Here is a 20,625-nt window from a genome sequence, read left to right as displayed (position 1 = left end):
TGTACCATTCACACAAAACAGATGGATTCATGCTGTTTACGCCACATTCTGACATTATCATTTGCACATCATAGCAGAATTTATCTCTGTCAAAGCTTTGGACTTTTTTCTAATTTTCATTTGTCCAGTTTTGGTGATTAGCTCCAGCTTTTTGCTCCCAACTAACAGAAGTGGAACCTGGCATGGTCTTCTGCTGCTATGGCCAATTTCATTACAAGTCTTACACCATTTACATTCAGGGATGCCCTTCTGCACACCACTGTTGTGTAAAGAGCTGTTAATGTATGTGAGTATTCATGGCCTTTCTGTTAGTTTAAATGGGTCTGACTATTCTCCTCTGACCTTTCTCTTTAATAAGGTGCTTTCAGTTACTGCATGTGTTCTGGTTATTGCAAAATTCTCTGCAAACTCTAGAGAGTAAAGGGTGTAAACATTTCAGGAGAGTAGCTACTTCTGAGACTCTCTAACCCATCACGCCTGGCACTAATAATCATACCACAGTGAAAGGCACTTCGATCACTCACCTATCCCATTTGAATGTTTTGCTGAACAACAATTAACAACTAAGCCTTTTGACTGTGTGGCGGGCGGCACTGACGCCCCTTCAATGTATGTTCCGGGTGAGCAACCATGGGCTACTTAGTACCTCGCTTGGTGGCAGCTTCCCTGGCTGACGATGGTGCCTCAGGGGTGCTGCATGGATGACTCTACAGCCCCGCCCAGAAGTGCAATCGGAAACAGGTGATCAAGCACCCGGGGTGGGCTATAAAAGGGGCCAGCAACCACCACTCAGAGGCCAGAGTCGGGAGGAGAGGACAAAGCTTCAAGGGAGGAGTGGTGGTGCCAGAATGGTGTATTTGTGATTTACTGTGAGTGCTTTTTGGGACTGTATTGTGGCTGGAGGGATTACGGGGAAGACATGCCCTCCAGCTGAAGAAAATAAAAAGTCTTTTGTGTCTTTTACACGTGCCTCCATGTGAGTCTATGCCAGGTCGGGTGCAATATAGCATCCTATTATCACAACTGTTATGAATCTTCATAACACCATCTAAGCAATGTACCCACTTCGTTTTGAGAAGTTTTTGACCATTTGTACTAGTATTCATTGTTTTTTACTGTTATGTTGGTAACATCATCTGGGTTTCATTTTATGTACTATTATTGCCTCCATTTTGCGGTGTCTTCTGAATTGCTGCAGCCATGTTGTTTATGTTATATTTCTTTTGTTATATTTTATATTTCTTATTTTTAGGGGATCTTCTGGAGTGTTTCAAACAAAGTATGCACCTGTAGAATTCAATTCTGACCCCATGCTTTTATTTAGATGGGTCCCTGAGTAACTTCAATAATTTTACCGTTATGCTCTTTTGAGATGGCAGCATTTTTGGTTGTTATAGCACACAAAGCTCTGGAAATGTGTGATCAGATGAACACTAAAAAGGTCATTGGATGCATTTCAGGGGTATCTGGGAATATGAAAAAACAGTGCTAGTTCACATTGATGTGTACAATTCCAAGTGCCAGCTGGTGGAGTGCAAAGCACACTGTGTTTGGATTCTGGAGTGATAGAAGCGTGATCTCTAGAGTGATGAATCACGCTTCGCTATCTCGCAGTCTGATGGACCCTAGGAAAAAACACTGCCTTCTGGAGTGTGTAGTGCCTACTCTAAAGTTTGGTGAAGCAGGGATAACACTCTAGGGCTGTTTTACAGGGGTTGAGCTAGGCTCCTTGTTTTCTTTGAAGGGTATTGTTAAGGCTACAGCATACAAAGACATACAATTGTGTGCTTCTAGCTTTGTGGCAACAGTTTGGGGAGGGTCTTTTCCTGTTCAAGCACAACTGTGTCCCTGTGTACAAAGCCAGGTCAACAAAGACAAGGAAAGCTCAAGTGACTGACTGAGAGCCAGGGATTCTCATCCAATAGCAGTACTTGACCTTACAAATGGTATTTTGGCTGAATGGGCACAAATAGGCAGGCAGTGTGGTATGGTGGTTAAGGTTTTGGGTTTCAAACCCTGAGGTTGTGGGTTCAAGTCCCACCACTGACAGTGTCAAGTCAAGTCACTTGACCAACCTATGCTGCAATTGGAAAGCCAAAACAAATGTAACCAATTGTATCATAAATGTTGTAAGTTGTCTTGTTTAACATTCCCAAACTATAAGATACAAATCTTGTGGAAAGCCTTCCCAGAATTGAAGCAAAGGTTGGAGACACAACACCATATTAATTCTCATGGTTTTGGGACAGGGAGTCCAACAAGCTCATATAGGTGTGATTGCAAGGTATCCACAAGCTTTTGGCCATATAGTGCAGTTTAAAAACGTTAGACATTTAAATATCTGTGACAGACTAACACTGAATACTCCCCTCACCCACACATGACTGTATTGAGAGCTACAGAAGGGGTTCACTATACTTTAATTATTTGAGAGCTTATAAAAAGCCATGTGAATCTTTGTGCACTGACTTGGCTGGCGTCTGCCATTCACTCTCTCTTCTTTTTATTTTGTTTTCTTTTCAGTCTCTGGGTAAACTTGGCTACTTCCCAGTTTTAACTTATTGACATGGAAAGTTGTCCAGTTTAGATGTTGTCTTGATTCCCTTGGTGAAAGGTTGCTTTTATTTTTTTAATCCTTCTGTAAATGCAATATCAATGTTAGACCTACTGCTGCCAACAGAATTGGCTCAGTTTGGGGAAAAAAAGGCTCCTTATGAGGGGGCGCTAGTTGGCACATATACCATGGCTGTTGCTACCAAGGCAATTTTTTTTTAAGCATGCCCTGGAGAGAGCACTGCTTTGGATTTTCCCGAAGAAGGGGAAATGTGAGGCTCAATCTCAAGTCAAATATACAGAGGGCACAGACAATTCTGACTGGCAAAGGCAAATGCCTACTGGTGTTACATTCTGGAGTTCCAATAAGCGTCCATGATTGAAATATGAAATAGATGTCTACCACAGAGTCCCCTTTTTCATTCTTTTAAAATGGGCACAATGGCAGCCTGGAACGAACAGCCTGTGTCCACATCATGGAAAATAAAACCACATGCACAGACATTGAGCCTCTTAAGTGAAGAGAAGAAAAAAAAAAAAAAGTTGAAGTCTTGGAATAATGGGGGTGTGTGAGCTCAGGGGGGGGCGGGGGTGTTTGGGAGCTGGAGGTGTGTGTTTTCCCTGTCATTCAAGAGGAGGTGGAGCTGTCAGCCTTGATGCTCCTTCTCATCTCATCTTCAGGGCTGCCACTTTCCTTTCAAAGTTATTGCACAGACTCTCTGCCATGGCAACAAGTGCACCGGTCACCATGGGAACGGGCTCACTGCTGGCTTACGCGGGCTGGTCTTTGGCAGGATTAGAAAAGCTCAAATGGGGGAAAGCATGCGAGGAAGTAAGTGATGAGCCCACCCATGAATATATGTGGTTATGGCATATTAGGAGATTCTAACATTCAAACACATCAAAGGTAATCAGTCACTGACAACTTAACTGTTCTCAGGTTTTTAGGTTGTCCCTCCTAGGGGACGAAGGTGCCATCAACTGCACAAAGTAGGCTGCAAATTTTCAGTATCTTTAGCAATATTTTATAACAAGGTAAAGAAAGAGAGATAGAGAGAGACAGAGGCAGGAGGAGGAGGAGATCTAGAACTGGAGGACTACTTTGAATTCATCCAGGCTGCTGATGTCAAAACTATCACTGTAATGATGCTCCACAGTCCTCTCGGCAAGCACTTCACTCAGTAATTGCCGGATCCTGGCTATCAGGGCAAATCTCTCAGACGAAGCTGACGCACGTCAGTGTGCTGACACTTGGCGCGGGCTTTGGAAAATGGCAATCCTCGACAAGCTCGTCAGAATGAATTCTCTTTGCGAGAAGGTTCCTGTGTCTCAGCGTAATTGTCTAATGAATATTTAATGTCCCACTTCATCAATAATTAAGAGGCAAATTAATGGAATCTATCTTCGGCTCCAAAAGAGAAGGGTGTGTGGGGGGGAATAGTACATCACAGATAAAGCGTTTAAGCGAGAAATGTACTGTGAGAAGGAAAGTGATGCATAACTGCAAAGATTTGGCATCTAAAGCTGTTGGCATAGGGAAAGGAGGTGTCAATGCGAAGAAGTGAGATGGCAAACTGGCCAGACAAAACGTTCTGACATGGACCCAGCGTATCAATATTAGCGCGTCCTTGTCCACCTCAGCACTCATATCAAGAATGATTATTTTAGTACAGTGCATGTTTGTTGGTTATGCTGTTCATATTGCTATTTCCATTTTTTTTTAATAACTGTGGAAGTCTCCCACTTTTCTTTCTCCACTCAACATCCAATGACAGCAGATGGAGTACCCAGGAGAGGATGATGACCTACCAGCAGATGTTTTTGGCATTCGGTTTTAATCACCATTTGGCTAAGTTGTAATTCATTTTATAGTGTGCAAAAAAAAGCACACAAAATGGAAAACTATACAAGTATATATCTTGTTACATTACACAACTTACCAGTGATATTCAGTTGTAGTCTTTACTTACATAATCTTAAAGAGTCAGACTCGGTCAGCAGTGCCTTCCTGTGGTGACAGTCATGTAATGTGATATACCCAGCAACTCAGCAGCTGACAAACAATGAATACTTATATGGAAGTAAAATTTACATAAAGCTGTGATAAGGAATAAGGAGCACAGGTGTTTTGGACTTTACAAACAGAACAAAAGCTCATCTGTCTGATGTCTTGTGTGTCACATACCACTACAGAATGGAAAAAAGAAATGAAGGGCTGAGTCTGCAGCTGAACTTGCTGTACCTGTTCACCTCCCGTACAGTGCTGGCTCAATCAGGGAGCACATTATTGGCTGTCACATAAATGGACAAACATGACTGTGCTGGGTGATCGGCACTCAATCAGTAAATGTGACATGGCTAGGGATTTCAGTTGTGTAAACTGACATGGTCCAGCAGCCAGATCAGCAACTGCAATTAGCGAGTCTGATATAATCACGACTGAAAGTCACATAATGTAACATTCGCTCAACTGTGCCATGATTGTGATGGACTAGTGTCTTATCAAGATGTAGTTCTCACTTAGCACCCAATGTTCCCAAAACAGACACTGTCTCTGTGTGATCATAAACTGGAGGCACACATTAGTAAATGGATGAAAGAGCTAGGGATGGGATGTGCACAGCATTAACAAGTGGAAAGGTTGAATTCTGTTGTTTAGGACTCAAACCAAAATCATCACTTCTAGAGCATGGAAATACAGAATTGCTTAATTTGTGTTTGGACAGAGACACTAATGATATTGGAATTTTGTCAGACATGTCTCCAAGAAGACTGTCGCAAAATAGTTAAAAAAAACAAAGTTTGATGTCATATAGAGCAGGGGTCGCAAACTCCGGTCCTGGAGGACCACCGTGGCTGCAGGTTTTCATTCTAACCCTTTTTTACTAATGAGTGCCCTGTTTTTGTGCTGCTAATTAACTTCTTGTGAATTAATGTTAATTGAATTGCTTTTTTAAGATTTGTTCCCCTGAATTGTTTCATTTCTTTCCTTAAAGGGCACCCAAACAGAAAGGAAATGTGAAGAGAGTGAGCCAACAGAAGACCAACTAAGTCAGGGCCTCAAACTCCAATCAATTTCACTCCAACTAGCTGCTTAATGAGGTCCCAATTCTTGTCGTTAATTAATCCCATTCTTTAATTCTGTGGCTTGTTGCTGCTTTCGTGGTGCATTAGCAGACATTTCTGAAATTGTTGATTTTCTCTTTTCTAACAGCTCTGTTAAAATGTTTCGGGAACCTGAGCAGAGCAACATTCCTAAGACATTCTTTATTTTCAGATATTGTATGATGGACACCAGTTGTTTTGGCTCATTTTGTATCTCATTATTGTTTGGCTGCTAATTAAGGAAAAAGAAACAATAAAGGGATCTGAATCTTCAAGAGCAAGTCAATTCAAATTAGTTCAAAAGAATTTAATTAGCAGCAAAAACTGGACACTCATTAAGAAAAGATTTAGAATGAAAACCTGCAGCTATGGTGGTCCTCCAGGACCGGAGTTGGCGACCCCTGATATATATTATGTTAGTAAATTTCTCACAAAGGTATAAGTAGTGTAAGTGGAACTGTGTTTTGGTTCTATTCAGTTGGCAAGCTTTGTGAAGTTTGCATGTCATCCTCTGCATGGATTTTCTTTTACACTGGCTTACTTTCATGTCCCAAAGGCATGCATGTTGTGTTGATTGACAAATCTAAATAATCTATGTATGCACATGTGTGCTATGATGTCAGGCTTTAGGCCTAATGTCTTCAGAAAAGGAACCTGCTCCTTGAGACCCTGAAATGAATAAATGAGTCAAATAAATTATTATTATTATCTATGTAACATCTTTACCAAGCTCAAAGTGTTTGGTTGGTTTTGCTGATGGAAGAATGTTTTTAACAGAAATCTTCCTCTGCTTAAAAATCAGTTTAAATCATAACTGTACCTTTTGATGGGAGCCCACATATAGAAAAGTATTTTATGTTCTGTCAAATCTAAATTAACCATGAGTTTTTTACATGATTTAGGGAACATTTCAAATCATAGTATGTTGGCCAGTTTTCCTCATACTGACAACAAGTAGAAATGGTCATTTTTGAATTATCTACTGTCATTGGTAGGCTACAAATGAAGCTGGAAGCTGCCCTGTAACTTACCCATTTTCTCTACTCAAACAGTTTTGAAAAATGGTCATGTGAAAATGTGAAATGCCTTGGAGTTGATCTGTGAAACAGTGATGTGAATCTTGATTTCACTTTTTGTTATTACCTGAAACCAAGAGAGGAATAGAAATGGTGGGTAGTAAGGGGTGGGAGGGAGTATATGGAGGGAAAACATCTCAGCAACAAATCACTTTCGCTTATTAATGTGGGGCTGAGAGCCCAACTGTGTCCATCTCTCATATATGCTTTACTCAGCTGAGGGTGCTTTCTGAAAGTCAAATCTGACTGGGTTTTATGCTTTAAAAGTGCATGAAGGTGCTCTCTTGAGGACATTCTTCCAATATTAATTTTAAATATAGAAAGCTATCATGACTGGGTAGAAAAGAGCAACAATGTCATTTATGAATTCCACAAGTTATGCAATGTGTCAAAGAATTATCTTTGACATAAATTCCTCTGTCATATTTCCACATAGGACCTTGAATTTTTAACAAGTAATAGACTTTTGCTTTCTGTGTATGATAAGATTCAGGAACAATCATCCAAAATGTCACTAATTTATGGCTTGTCTTGGAGAAGGTTATGGTGGCAACAAGCTGTGAAAGTAGACTACAATTCTTTTTTTCCCAGCAACAGATTTAGACCCTTCCTGGGGGATCCACACTTGTTCCTAGACCAGCTATAAAATATAATCCTCCTAGAATATCCTGGGGTCTGGCTCCAACAAATTAATAAAAAAACACACATTAAAAAACTTGATTGCCTATTATTCAACAGAATAACATGAAATAAGAATTGAAATATTATGTTTGGTCAATTTTGGAATAAAAAAATGCATCATCATATCACAAAGACAATTCACTTAATGAATCATGAAAATTACTCTGCGTTACAAAATTGAATAGGACTAAAAGAAAATTTGCTTTCCCCGACAAAGAAAAAAAATCAGCTATACCTACGAAAAAAGAAATTCTACATTATTGCACAATGTAGCTTACAATGGTAGTCTATATTATGCAGTAAAATAAAAGAAATGGTGGAGTGCCATTAAAATTAGTACTGTGACAATATATAGCACAAACAATTCTGATAAATCATGCAACATTACAGTATAAAAAATGTATCTAATTAACATAAAAATAATTCAACTGTAAACATAACATTGAACAATTCTGAGTGTCTACAAATCTCATATTTCTCAGAACAACCCCACACATCAGCACTAATTTAGGTGTATTGACCTATTCTATTAAAATCTTTCATTTGTCCTTGCTGTGTTTCCAATACTGCAAATTATGTAGACAATACTCTGTATTCATATTTCCACAATGTGCCTTGCTGGTTTTACAATGGTGTGTTCCATTTAAATATAAAATGATCCGACCAATCAGATGCCTTGTTATTGTGCTTATGTAAACCCATAAGCTAGTAATCTGGTACGTTGTGAAAGATGGATTCAAGTGAAGCACAGCTCTCAGCCATAGAATAAAGAGACCAGTGTCAGCATCGAAGAAAAAACATTTTAAAATTTTGCCTTTTATAAGTTATAATGCATAGTTAGGAGCTCTGTTACCAATAGTGCAAATAGTTTGATAAAAAAAAAGCTTAAGATTTTGCCTGTTTCCTTTTTTTGTTTGGTTTGGGTTGTGCAAGGCCTTCTATACAGTGCGGTATTAACACAACTTTACTAATCAGAGTGCCTGTGCACACCTTCCATCTAGTTGTATGGTGTCATAAAAGTAAACAGTATTGGCACAAATCAGTGGTTCTCAACCAGGGGACCCATGTAAACTTCTACTGTAGCAGCAAGATGACTAACAATAAATACTGTATATAGTAGCAGGAAAACACTTAAATTACTAAAATCAAGCCACAAACCTAAGGCCAAGATTAAAGCTTGCAGCTCAGGTCTGCCCCGGGATCTTTTTAAATTGGCACTCTTCACCAACATTCAAAATATGTTATATATGGCTCATAATGACAATTAGTTTGTCATAGACCCCTTTTTAAGTCCATCTCACGTATAGGTTGTATCCGTATACAGTTTATTTGGATTGCATTTGCACCAGGCATTAAAATGCATCCCCAGTGTCCATATTGTGTCTGGATACACATCGGATGGACTCCCCACATACTCACCTTCTGGGTGTAGTTGTCCACTCCAACTGGACAAAGCATCACAGATACTAATCTGTAGTTGTAATGGGAATGTCTGCTCGTAATGACCCAACAAGAAAAAGTGAAAAGAAGGTGACATGCTTCACCTCCATAAAGCATTTTAGTGTTTCAGCATGACATCAAAGATGTGTCTCATGAAGGCTCAATTCTACACACGCCACTGCCACCACTGCACTCATTTTTTAAAGTCGTACAGGTGTCAGAGCTAGCCACCCTTTGGCAGTTTACGTGACTTCCAACTTCTGCATGATGTTTTGGTCTTTTCTGCTGACTTGACATTTGTGTATGTGGAGAGGAAACACATTTGCATTTCTACTTGAGTTAAAGTGCATATCTCTGTTGGAAGTACTTTAGTGCTGAATCCAGAGGATAACAAAGTAGCTTCTCTAATTAACACTAGAATTACCAGAGCCTGCGAAAAACCTCGTAAATCCGTTCCACCTTAAATCGCTTCTTAAAATCGTTCACAGCTCTCCACCAGCGTCTTTTGTCATCTAAATGTGCTGATAAAAATCAGGCTGCAAGCAGCCGGCTATTCCATCCCCCCACCGACTTAGAACGTGCACAAACTTCTCCCAGCTCATACCTTGATTGATTTTCTGGGAGTGAAGTAGAGTTTTAGACTGGAAATACTAGATCATTGTTTGGAACACACGCATTTCATGTCTGTTCCGTTTCTACAGTAATCTGTGTAAACACATTTTTAAAACAGAAACGTTTTTTATATTCTACTAGTAGATGACAAAATGTAGGCATAAACTATATAATGTATGAAGCCTGAAGTATCAAAAAAGTACTTTCACAAAAGCTACAAATCTAACACAACAATTGCGCTTTTATTCAAAAATATAACTGCAGAAACAAAAAGCCGCCATAACATGCCACATTGACACCCGTTTATTATGACTGTCTCCGTAGCGCAATAGAATCAGCTGCCGACTGGGAATCAAAAGGTCGCCAGTTCGATCCTGCACCACTCCGTTTTGAGAAGTAAACTGCTCTTAGTCTTACTATTACACATGTATTTTTTGAGCATGTCCGTGCCAAATAAATAACATTCGACGTTTTGAAGAAATCATTTTATGACACGATTTACCTTTATTTATTTACTTATTTCCTAAAGCCTAAAGTCACAAGTAGTGTGCAGAGGGCATGCTCAAAAATGTGTGTAATGCCACGAAAAGTGCCTGCTGACACTTTAGTATGCAAGCAATGATATGTGCATTCTTGCTCCGATGTAGAAGGGAGCTGAGTTTACCTCTGTTACAGTGCGTCTATGTGAAAAGGTGTGTTTGGGCTCGTGAACGCGGCTGAGATAATAAAACTGACAAAAAAAAAAAAAAAAAAAACAAAGCTAACCTTTAGAAGTATCATAAATTACACCAGCTGTTACAGACTGAAATCAAATGTATGTTTTTATTCTAAAATAGTAAGGCTATACTGTCTACTGTAGAAACGGAACAGACATGAAATGCGTGTGTTCCAAACAACAATCTATTATTTCCACTCTAAAACTCCACTTCACTCTCAGAAAATCAATCAAGGTATGAGCTGAGAGAAGTTTGTGCACGTTCTAAGTCGGTGGGGGGATAGAATAGCTGGCTGCTTGCAGCCTGATTTTTATCAGCACATTTAGATGACAAAAGACGCTGGTGGAGAGCTGTGAACGATTTTAAGAAGCGATTTAAGGTGGAACGGACTTACGAGTTTTTTCGTAGGCTCTGGTAATTCTAGTGTTAAGTTATCAAAAAAATTCATTTTCAGAAATATTTAATAATTTTATGCTAAATTTAAAAAGTAATACTTAATTGAAATGAGTATTGTGTAGCATATAATAGTCACATATTCTGTATTCTGGTAATTACTGGTTATTATTTATCACTAAAAATGCCTACTTGTTTTATGGTATGATTTCTGGCACTAGTAAAAATAACTATTATTTAATAGGCTATTTCTGCTTAAAAAACCCAAAAGACATAAACAAAACACAGGCAGTGTATTAATACTAGCATCATAGTTAACATAGGGTTAACTGGGTCATGGCAGCCAAGTGTTGCAGCAACACTGCATGTTGGTTTTACTTTTCCTGTCATTGTGAAAGAAAATTCACCAGCTGTTCTGAAATGTTCATCCAAACATAGGTACCATCTCAATGTGACCTGACCAAAACAAAACATGGTCTAAACCTCCTCATATATATTAGGGCCGTGGGAATCTAATCTTTCTAGGTAAAACACAGCATAAATGAATCTAAAATTCACTTAATGCAATTCTGGGTTTTCAGGGGTGTGTAGAGGCACTGGGCACAAGGAAACAGGTTTGGATGACATGCCAGTTCATCACAGGGTTCACTCACACATGTCAGTTATACTGGGCCAATTCAGAACCTCCAATTAATCAAACCTGCAGTTCTTTGGGATGCGAAGTACCGTACACACACATGAATAAAACCAACCCTCAGAATAGCATTACATTTAAACCCTACACTCTGGATCTATTAGAGAACAATGTTGCTTAAAAAATAATTCCACTTTAGTCACATTACGTGAATCATAGTAGTACAGAAAAAAATATGCATCACTGAGCATAAAAAAACCCTACAATATGCAACCCACATAGAAGAATTCTGTACAAGGCAACAATGAAATTTATAAAAAATTGCAGCAAGGAACAGCACAGGCAAAAAAAACGTAAGAGTATCCTGAAGTAGGAAAGACATATAAAAAGAGGGCACTTTGGATAATAATAATTTAGTACAAAAGCTAAATATAAAACCACATCATAGAGCACAGCATGTTCCAAAAATGTACCATATGCATCAGCTATCTGTAAAATAATTACAAACTTTTTACTATGACCCTGCATCATAGATCAGGAAATTCACTGACATATTGTACTGCTGAGTGTTATAAAATTTAAATTCTTCACCATCTGTCAGATTACTGTCATAAAACTAATTTACTGTACCATGCACTTGTGGGGACTTCAGCTTGGTAAAATTGGTTATGTCACCCTATCGATAAAACCGGTCCATTTCAAACTTCAACTTGTCAGAAGCTGTTTTTATATACAGAAGAGAAAACCAATGTTCTACTAATTTAAATTCAGAAAAAGTAAGGAATGCTTGGGATAAAATCCAATCTATTCGTCTATTAATTTCTATGTAATGGCTGTTCCCTATGAGAGCTGCAGCACTTGGGTGCAAATCATTTTTCAAATATGTGCTTGTGTTCAGTGTAAGGCTGTCTTCAGAGTATGCTGTTTATATTCTCCTTGAAACAAATCTAAGGATAAACTGTTCTAACATCCCTCAAGACATAAGCATTAAGTTAACTGGTGACTTTAATTTTCCTCTGTGCAAATAGCTTACGTATGAGAGCGAGCAAGTGTGTGCCCTGTAATGGACTGGCCCTTTTTTCAGACCTGGATCCTGCCTTGTGCTTGGTCCTTTTAGGATCAGCTCTGCCTCCCCTGCAAACTAGAATTTGATTAGAGGAGGGTTTGAAAAACATATGAATGCCTGCTTGGATATACGGAATGTGGGAATTATGCCTGCATACATCTTCATAAGACACGGGACAAACTGTGGGACTTATCTTAGACATTTGTCATGCTTTTTCTGTTTGGAAGACAGACAAACGAAGGAGATTTACGGTTTTCAAAATATTTTCATTCATTCCATTGAGCAAAAGCATGCAACAGCTGCTCCACAGGCACATTTTACAGGAATGTGCCACTTATGCAATATCGGGGCACTCATCAATGGTGGATGAAACTGTATAGCCAAAATTGGTGGAATGAATTTGTCATTGGCGGGATTTGTGCATAGAGAGAGAATACTCAACAGGTTATAACAACAATAAAACAATCTGAGCCCACATTAAGAGCACTTACACCATGTGTAATTTTAATTATGATTGTGATGTGTCTTAGGTAACTTCTCTAAACAAACAATGCCTGGCAGTGAACTAATTTGATGTCCAAAAGAGTACAATGTATAAGTGTAAGCTTCTTGTTTGGCAAGCTATACCATTTACAGAATTAGCTAGTGGATGCATCTGAGCCTCACCTTCCTACAAAAGCTTCTTCATGTGTACTTTTGCATATCACAATTGAACATAAGGTGTTTCCACCTATTTTGTTTTGGATTATCTGAAAAAATGTAACCTATCTTACTGAGATTTTGATTAGCCTTTGCGAGAGTTCCATCAGAATATCTGAAAATCTACTTACCGGACTTGCTTAAACTAATTTCAAGGACACAACAAGTGAGATCCTATCCTGGCATCAATGGACAGAAGACAGGAATTAACTGTAGATGTGACATAAGTGGTGCATTCCTAAAACACACTCTGATAAAGCGCTCCCTGATGCTGTTCAATCTATCGTCAGGTGCACTCACATATACCGGATCTATTCAGCCCCACCGATAATACTAACACGCATATTTCTGGAATGTGGGAGAAAAGTCCAAACACTGGAGAACTGCCCATGTGAACATGAGGAGAAAGTGAAATTCACTGGCTACAACCGAACCCAAGACTCTGGAGATGTGAGGGAGCAGCACTAGCGACTGTGTTTTGAATACGCTGTTTACAAAAACTGAAATACTTGATGAGATCTATTGGCTCTTTGTCTGACTTAGGCTTTTGAAGTCTACACAAATGTTAAGAGGGCACTCCAAAGACACATACTGCAATATATGAAATACTGAATAATAGAAATGCCAACTTCAATCTTATTTAAGGCCTACTTATAAAACACTGCCTAAGGGTTTTTTTTTTTTTATATACACTTATTGGCAATAAAAAGGTAACTTGACAAGCACACTAAGCAAGTTGATGCAACAAAGTACAAATTCCTTTTCCTAAACAGCAAAAGTCGAACTATTGTCTTCCTTATAAATGCCTGCCAAATAGTAAACTAAAGCACTGAGTATTCAGCTGGAGTTCAAAGTTAATTCAAACTTAGAAAAGCAACTCCAGAACTCTTTTAAATGTTTTCATTCTTCCTACATTCCTGACCTTTTCATTTATATTTCACTTTCTGTCTTAAGATTTTATAAAAACAAGCAATAAAAACGGTCAGAGCCAATCTTAGAAAGTTAATGTTAAATTCACATTAAGTGTCTGCTAATTTGACATAGTCTCAGATAGTCATACAGATTATGGTAAGATAGCATGTAATAGAACTTTCTTAGCCATTCCTGTAAAAACAGAGTGTTGATTAAGCCAGTTAGGAAACAGCCTCTCTGCTTAAGGCATGGACTGTTAGATTAGTGTACAGGTAGGATATTGGCGTACAGTTTTCAGACCATTTTATAAATACATGTAAATTTGAAAGCATGACTGTATTATCATATACAGAGAAATGAAACAACTAAGCCTTATACAGAACATTCTTTAAACAAGAGCTTTTACTTTCTTTGTAATACATTTTTTTCTTTTGTATGAACTCTTTTGCTTTGAATGTTAATAAAACTTTAAAAATGATACTTGGACTGTGGAATTATTTGAACATGTATCATACTAGTCCCTGGATTGTTCTATCAAATAAGTTAAAGCTACAGAACCTTGGAAACTTTGGACAAACACAGCTACAAAAACTCTTTCATTAATGCAAACAACACCTGAAATGTTACAGATGATTTAATCTAGATCAATACAGTATGTGTTAAGCATCACTGAATTTGGACCAAACTGCAAACATACCTGTGGTACTGGGCTTGAAGAAACTGGAACTCATCTTTAATTCGGTCACAGGAGTCTGAAGTTGTGAACTTCAGTTGCTGCGATGACTGAGATGACGCCTGAAGAAAACAGAGAATGGGGGAGAGAGACAGAGATATTAAAATTGGATTTTACGAACTCCCAACAGAACTCTTCCTTTCAGTCAAACGACAATTTTACTGTACGCCTGCAGCAGAGTAACAATTAGATGTAAAAGTTTTGAGCAAACCCGCCGCTAGACTCTGCCTCGCACTAAGTGCTGGGCACGTGGCGCCACCATCTGACTAGCAGTTTAGGAGTCACTTGGGCATTTCTTTTTTTTTTTTCCTTCCACAGGAAAATAAAAATTGCCAGCCACAACTCATTGCTGAATTAGATTTTAAAATGATTCACAACACTGCAAGTGCTTCAATTCCATTAAAGTAATTGGAAGGTGTGCCCTGGGGAGTCAGGCAAGTCTCTCTCCGCAGTTTAGCTGCACTTAAAATTAAATAAATAAATACCAAGCTGCAAAATTACAGCTAAATGGGAAAATTCTAAATACATTGTTCTCTCAGTATTAAGGACCCAGTTGCAATCCAAAAATCCTGGACAGTATTTCTTATTGTCCATTAATCCCAAAGAAAACTGGAGAACAGCTGGTATGTTATGACAGGATCTGTTACTCTAATTCCATGGGCAGTACACCACATGACATTAAAGCTATTTATTTATTACACACTTTAATAGATACCTTTATTCAAAAAAACTTCCAATAGAGATCAAAATAATTATGTAAACATTAGTCTTTTGTACAGTTTTGAAACAAGTGCCACAGAACAAGGTTACACAATGGACACACACATCACAAGTGAAGAGCTCTAAACCAAACAGAACAACGGAAGACTTTTTCAAGTTACAAGAACCCATTATAAAAGCTATTATTAAATTAGGCAGATATTCAAAGTACAAGGAAGTCTTCTTAAACAGAATGACAGAGTCAGCAGTTTAGATGCAAGAAGGCAGCTCATTTGACTACATAGGAGCTACACGTGGTAAGAGTCTGGACTTAAATTTGATGTCACATAGAGGTATCTAAAGATGCCTGATCCTTCATCAGCAGATCTGTGTGGGTAAGAAGCAGCATAGGAGCTCATGAGTGCATCCATATACATATGTACTGACCCACACTCTATGCTGTAGGCAAGCATTCAAGATTTGACCCCAACACATGCTGCCTGACATTACAAACATTTTTTGCAGGCTTCCGGGATTCTAGAGTTAAATGTCACTTCCTCCTCCACTTTCCCTGGCACTCACTATTACTATTGAGGAAAATCATCCATTTTGGATTTCACAAAACAAAGCTACATGCTTCAATGAAATCAGAACTTTAAAAGGGACACCCCTCCAGCCTACCCCCCCTGGTTATTGATTCAACAAATTCAGGACTTCATGGTTTTAAGAGGAAAGTGGTGAATAGTGTGGCTGGAGTAAGATGGGGTTTTAGAATTATATGTTATTTGCTTCAGAACCATATTGGTATTGAGGTCTATAAGCTGGTGTATCAGTTACCTTTGGTCTTCAGTTTATGCATCAAAAGGTATTGGCAGCTGTTGGAAAACTTACTCAAACATACTAATTAGCAATTTAGAAATGGTGCTGCATATTTACTCTGTTTCCCTTTATGGACTGACATATTTCGTCTTACGGTCTGGAACCATTTATTGTGACAAATATTAAAAAAAAAACAAAACCTGAGAATATCAGGAAGGGGACAAGTAGTTTTGTACAGCACTGTATTATGTATCAATGATGACTTCAGAAGCTGCGATAAACTGTGGTTTAACCATAGGGATACCTTAGGTTCTGCGGCACATCAAGGGTAAATGACCGATGTGTATTTCTTACCATCTACAATGAAAGCCATTTAAAAGTGTGGCAGACATGACAAGTGTGTAGCAGTCTCAGTTCAACCTCCAAGTCCTTGAACTCACATGAGCATCACATGTCCCAAGTGCAGCTGATTTTGCTCTCTTCACATTTATTTTATCTGTTTATCTTTGTAGAATGTAACTGTATAATGACAGACTTTTGCTCTTTTAGACCAACATACTTGCAGAATCAAGCCATCAGACTATGAAATATATTATCAAATTGGCCTTTGACTTTTACCATTTTAACTATCAGAAATGCATAAACTTGGGATTCTTCCACTTTAACTATTTTTACTTAATTATTTATTAATTTTATTTCAATAAAGTAACTCAAGCAAATACAATTTATAGAACTTATACAGCAAATAAGTTCAACACCTAACAAAGCAAGAATTCAACCCACAACACTTACATAACTATTTTTCTTTTACTATTTTACTATTTGCAATGAGAAGTCAAGCAAAATGACACCTTTTTGGCTAACTGAACAGATTTTAATATGCAAGCTTTCGAGGCAGCTAATAAGGCCCCATCTTCAGGCAAAAATTGTCAAAAAAAGATCTAAAATAACAGACTTCCCATTGCATCCATAATGGCTAACACAGTACAACACCTTACCACTATTTTTACTATTTGTAAAACTAGGGATGCTTCAATCAGGTTTTTTAAGGTCGATACCAATCACCGATTTCATGCTACTCGATCAACCAATTCCAATACAGATTCAGATATTTTTCCTTTAAAAACTTTTTACACTAAGCTCCTGCATAACCAGACGCATAGAAGTGCTTCGTCCCAAGTGTTAATTTTGGTATTTTTTATAATTAAACTATAGACCACAGGTATTAACTGTTCTTTATTGAAGAACAAAATGAAATTCTGTAGGGCTTATCTTTCAGTGACTATTAAAACACTATACTAGATAAACGTTCATTACAATACATACTTTAATAAAAAATATTCAAAAATATTTACCCATAATACATATGGTATAAAAGAATAAAATGTTTCTCATAATTACAAGCTGTCAAATTGTTAAAATTTTTCTGTAGTGTACTTTTCTGAAATAAAGTTTAATTAAAAAAAGGAGTTTTCACCATTTCTGTAACTATATATTCTCGCACAATCAATTAATTAATATTGGTAATTAAACACTCCATAAATGTTAATATACATGCACCTATAGATTTTAAACTTTTTAAATCATTAATTGCACTAAAGCTGTTTGCTGTTAAAATATACATTTACTACATGTATACAGGTGTGCTTTATTTCTTCAGCATATCCGCCAGACATTCATAATTCTTGAGGTGTAATTATAAATATGGATTACCATTTTAATTATGTGGTATTTGATTCTTACCAAAACATATGCTGTATGACACACAGCAACAAATAATACACAGTACAAATCATTAAAATGCCTATTGTTTAATAAGCAGCAATGTCAAATTCGTCTTTATCTTTTCTTTTTCCAATTAAAAAAGAAGGTTGCTGCACTTAAAAAAAACAGTTCGCTGTCAAAACTCAAATGGTATCTGTTTTAGTTTAAAGGACAAAAAAAAAAGTAAAGAGAAGCTACTTTAATGAAGTCAGACCATCTCAGATTCCTTTTTCTCAGTTTATTACTCCACTTTTTTAAGGCAAATACACCAATAGCCTCTCGCTGTCTGATAAAATAAGCCTCCAATCTCTGCTCTTTATTTACATTGCAGGAAGTCTGCTGCTGCTGCAAAAAGTAGCCCTCACTTCATGCACTGACTCAACTATCGTAATTTCTTTCATAAAAAAGCACTACAACTTAATAACCGTAATGCTTAGAAAAGCAGAGGCTAAAAATATTGTTTTTTGTTATCAGCCAATTTATAGATCAGTCAAGTCAGTCACATTTATTTATAAAACTACATTTAAAACAACAGATGTTGCACCAAAGTGCTGTACAAAAGGAACATTAAAATTAAATTTAAACACAGTAAAAACAATCATACAAAAGCAGATCAATAAAAAGAACCAATTAATCCATCCTTCACAACCAATTATAAATAGTGAAAGGCGGAAGCAAACAAGTAGGTCTTAAGCCAATCTTTAAAAACCTTGATAGAGGATGAAGATCTGAGGTGGAAAGACAGGTCATTCCAAAGCCCTGAGCAGCAACTGAAAAAGTTCCGCCTCCCCTAGACTTCAGCCAAAATTTTGGAACTATGAGGAGTTGCTGTCGTCCAGAAGACTCCAAAGCTCGTAGTGCCTAGTATGGGTGAAGGAGGTCACAGATGTATTTTGGAGCAAAATCAAAACAACATTTCACAGGTAGCCAGTGGAGAGAGTCTAATTTATGGGGAAGATATGATCCCTTTTTTTTCTAGGCCCAAATAGAAATCTAGCTGCTGCATTTTGAACCAGCTGAAGGTATGACAGAGCAGATTTGGGAAACCCAACTTCCGAATAAGAAATTACAATAACCTAGCTGAGATGTGATAAAGGCAATAACGACTGCTTCCAAGTGCTTCTGTGATTTAGATTGGCAGATGATCGATTGGAGCATCTATGTAAAGCACTTTGAGCTATTATCTATGAAATATTGTAATATAAATAAATTTTGATCTTATTGACCTTAAATATTCTTCATTGTTTAAAATTGTCTTTGATGTTTGCATTGTTTTGTATCATAAACAAAGTATTTATGTATTTTATAAAATCCACAGTGAAAAAGCTAAACTCACACATACTATGCTAATACAACGGAGGACTCCAATTTAAATTTAACTTTGAGTAACAACACTTTATACAAAAAAACCCAACAATATAAAAGCTTCAATAAACATGCTTGCTTTCTGCTTCATACAGTACAATGAAAACCTCCCAGTTAATAAAGTGCACCATATAAAATGTGATGCAAAAAAAAACTTTGGGGATAAGTTAAGCAGTGCCAATGACTAATAAGTCAGTTCTTTATATAGCAACTTTCATAGCATTCACCGTCACAGAGTGCGTTACAAAGCAGCAGAGCGAACATTCACAGTTGTTGTCACTGCTCTTACATGCATAAAGAAAACATTTTTAGGCTATTTCTGTTCTTACATTAGAGAAGACAGTGCACATATAAAGGGCATATTTAACAACTACATCCATTTCAGGAGCTGCAGGCTATACTGGTCCATGCACTGACACAAGGAATGAACAAGCTTTGAACAGGTGCCAACCCATCACATAGGACTTATACCTGCAACCACATACAGCCATACTGGGCCAATTAAGAGTTACTAATTAACCCAACACACACTACTCTGAGATATAGGAAAAAAAAGAGTGTATGGTAAGGCAAACCTGCAAACACAAGATAATTAATGTCCTGACCTGCAATATAAACATACATGTAAGAAAAAAAAAATACTGATAATTGTTTTCAGTGTCTGTATAAAAATATCTAAACAAAAAATATTGCAGTTCTATACCAGATTAATTTTTCCAACTACCTGTTCAGGTTTAATTTTTTCATTTCATTTTATTTGCATGAAAATTTTTGTGAACCCTTTGGGACCACCTAAATTGTCACATAACAAGGCTGGGGGTTCAAGTCCCAAGGAACTCCCTGTATCCATGTGGGTTTCCTCTGACAATCCAAAGACAGTACTCTAGACAGGTTAGGTGGTTTGGCGATGTGTGTATAAGGTCATACCATGGCTGGCACTCTGTCCAGGAAATCTTCCTGCATTGTGCCTAATAACTGCTGGAATAGGCTCTAGCTGCCTTGTGACCCTGCTCTGGATAATCAGGTCAAGAAAATGAATGGTGAATGGATTGATAGATGACTCATAGCAATGTGGTCTGATCTTCAAATAAGTATACTAACACTATCTGCTTAAACTAACACAAACACCAGGGACTTTCTTTCTCTGGAATGAACACATAACTTGAACATTCACAGCTTTGGAGTCAGGAGTTCAATCAATGAGATGAGATTGGAAGTACGGTTTGGAAGTTCCCTGCCAAATAAAAAGGGCACAAAAAGTTTGGTTAATGACGGGGTTAGTCCTGTTGTTTTGAACTGTGAAACATCAAGAGACCTTAGAAGTAAGAGATGAATAAGAATTGTAGAGATGCATAATG

General features: G+C 37.6%; 1 protein-coding gene across 1 annotated transcript in view; it reads right to left on the bottom strand.

Moving 5' to 3' along the window:
* The window catches only part of LOC120538260 (TLE family member 5-like), a gene marked incomplete at its 5' end in the record, with an annotated part of 42,768 nt that extends 28,035 nt beyond the window's left edge, over positions 1 to 14,733 (bottom strand). The window contains one exon of the mRNA XM_039767714.1: positions 14,585 to 14,733. Coding sequence (XP_039623648.1) covers positions 14,585 to 14,733 — 149 coding nt within the window. The remainder of the gene's footprint in view (positions 1 to 14,584) is intronic.
* Positions 14,734 to 20,625: the final 5,892 nt, after the last annotated feature.

This window comes from Polypterus senegalus, chromosome 10 (genome assembly GCF_016835505.1).
Source record: "Polypterus senegalus isolate Bchr_013 chromosome 10, ASM1683550v1, whole genome shotgun sequence".
Lineage (NCBI taxonomy): Eukaryota > Metazoa > Chordata > Cladistia > Polypteriformes > Polypteridae > Polypterus > Polypterus senegalus.
The sequence above is the reverse complement of the archived record's forward strand: the minus strand, read 5'-3'. Positions and strand labels throughout refer to the sequence as shown.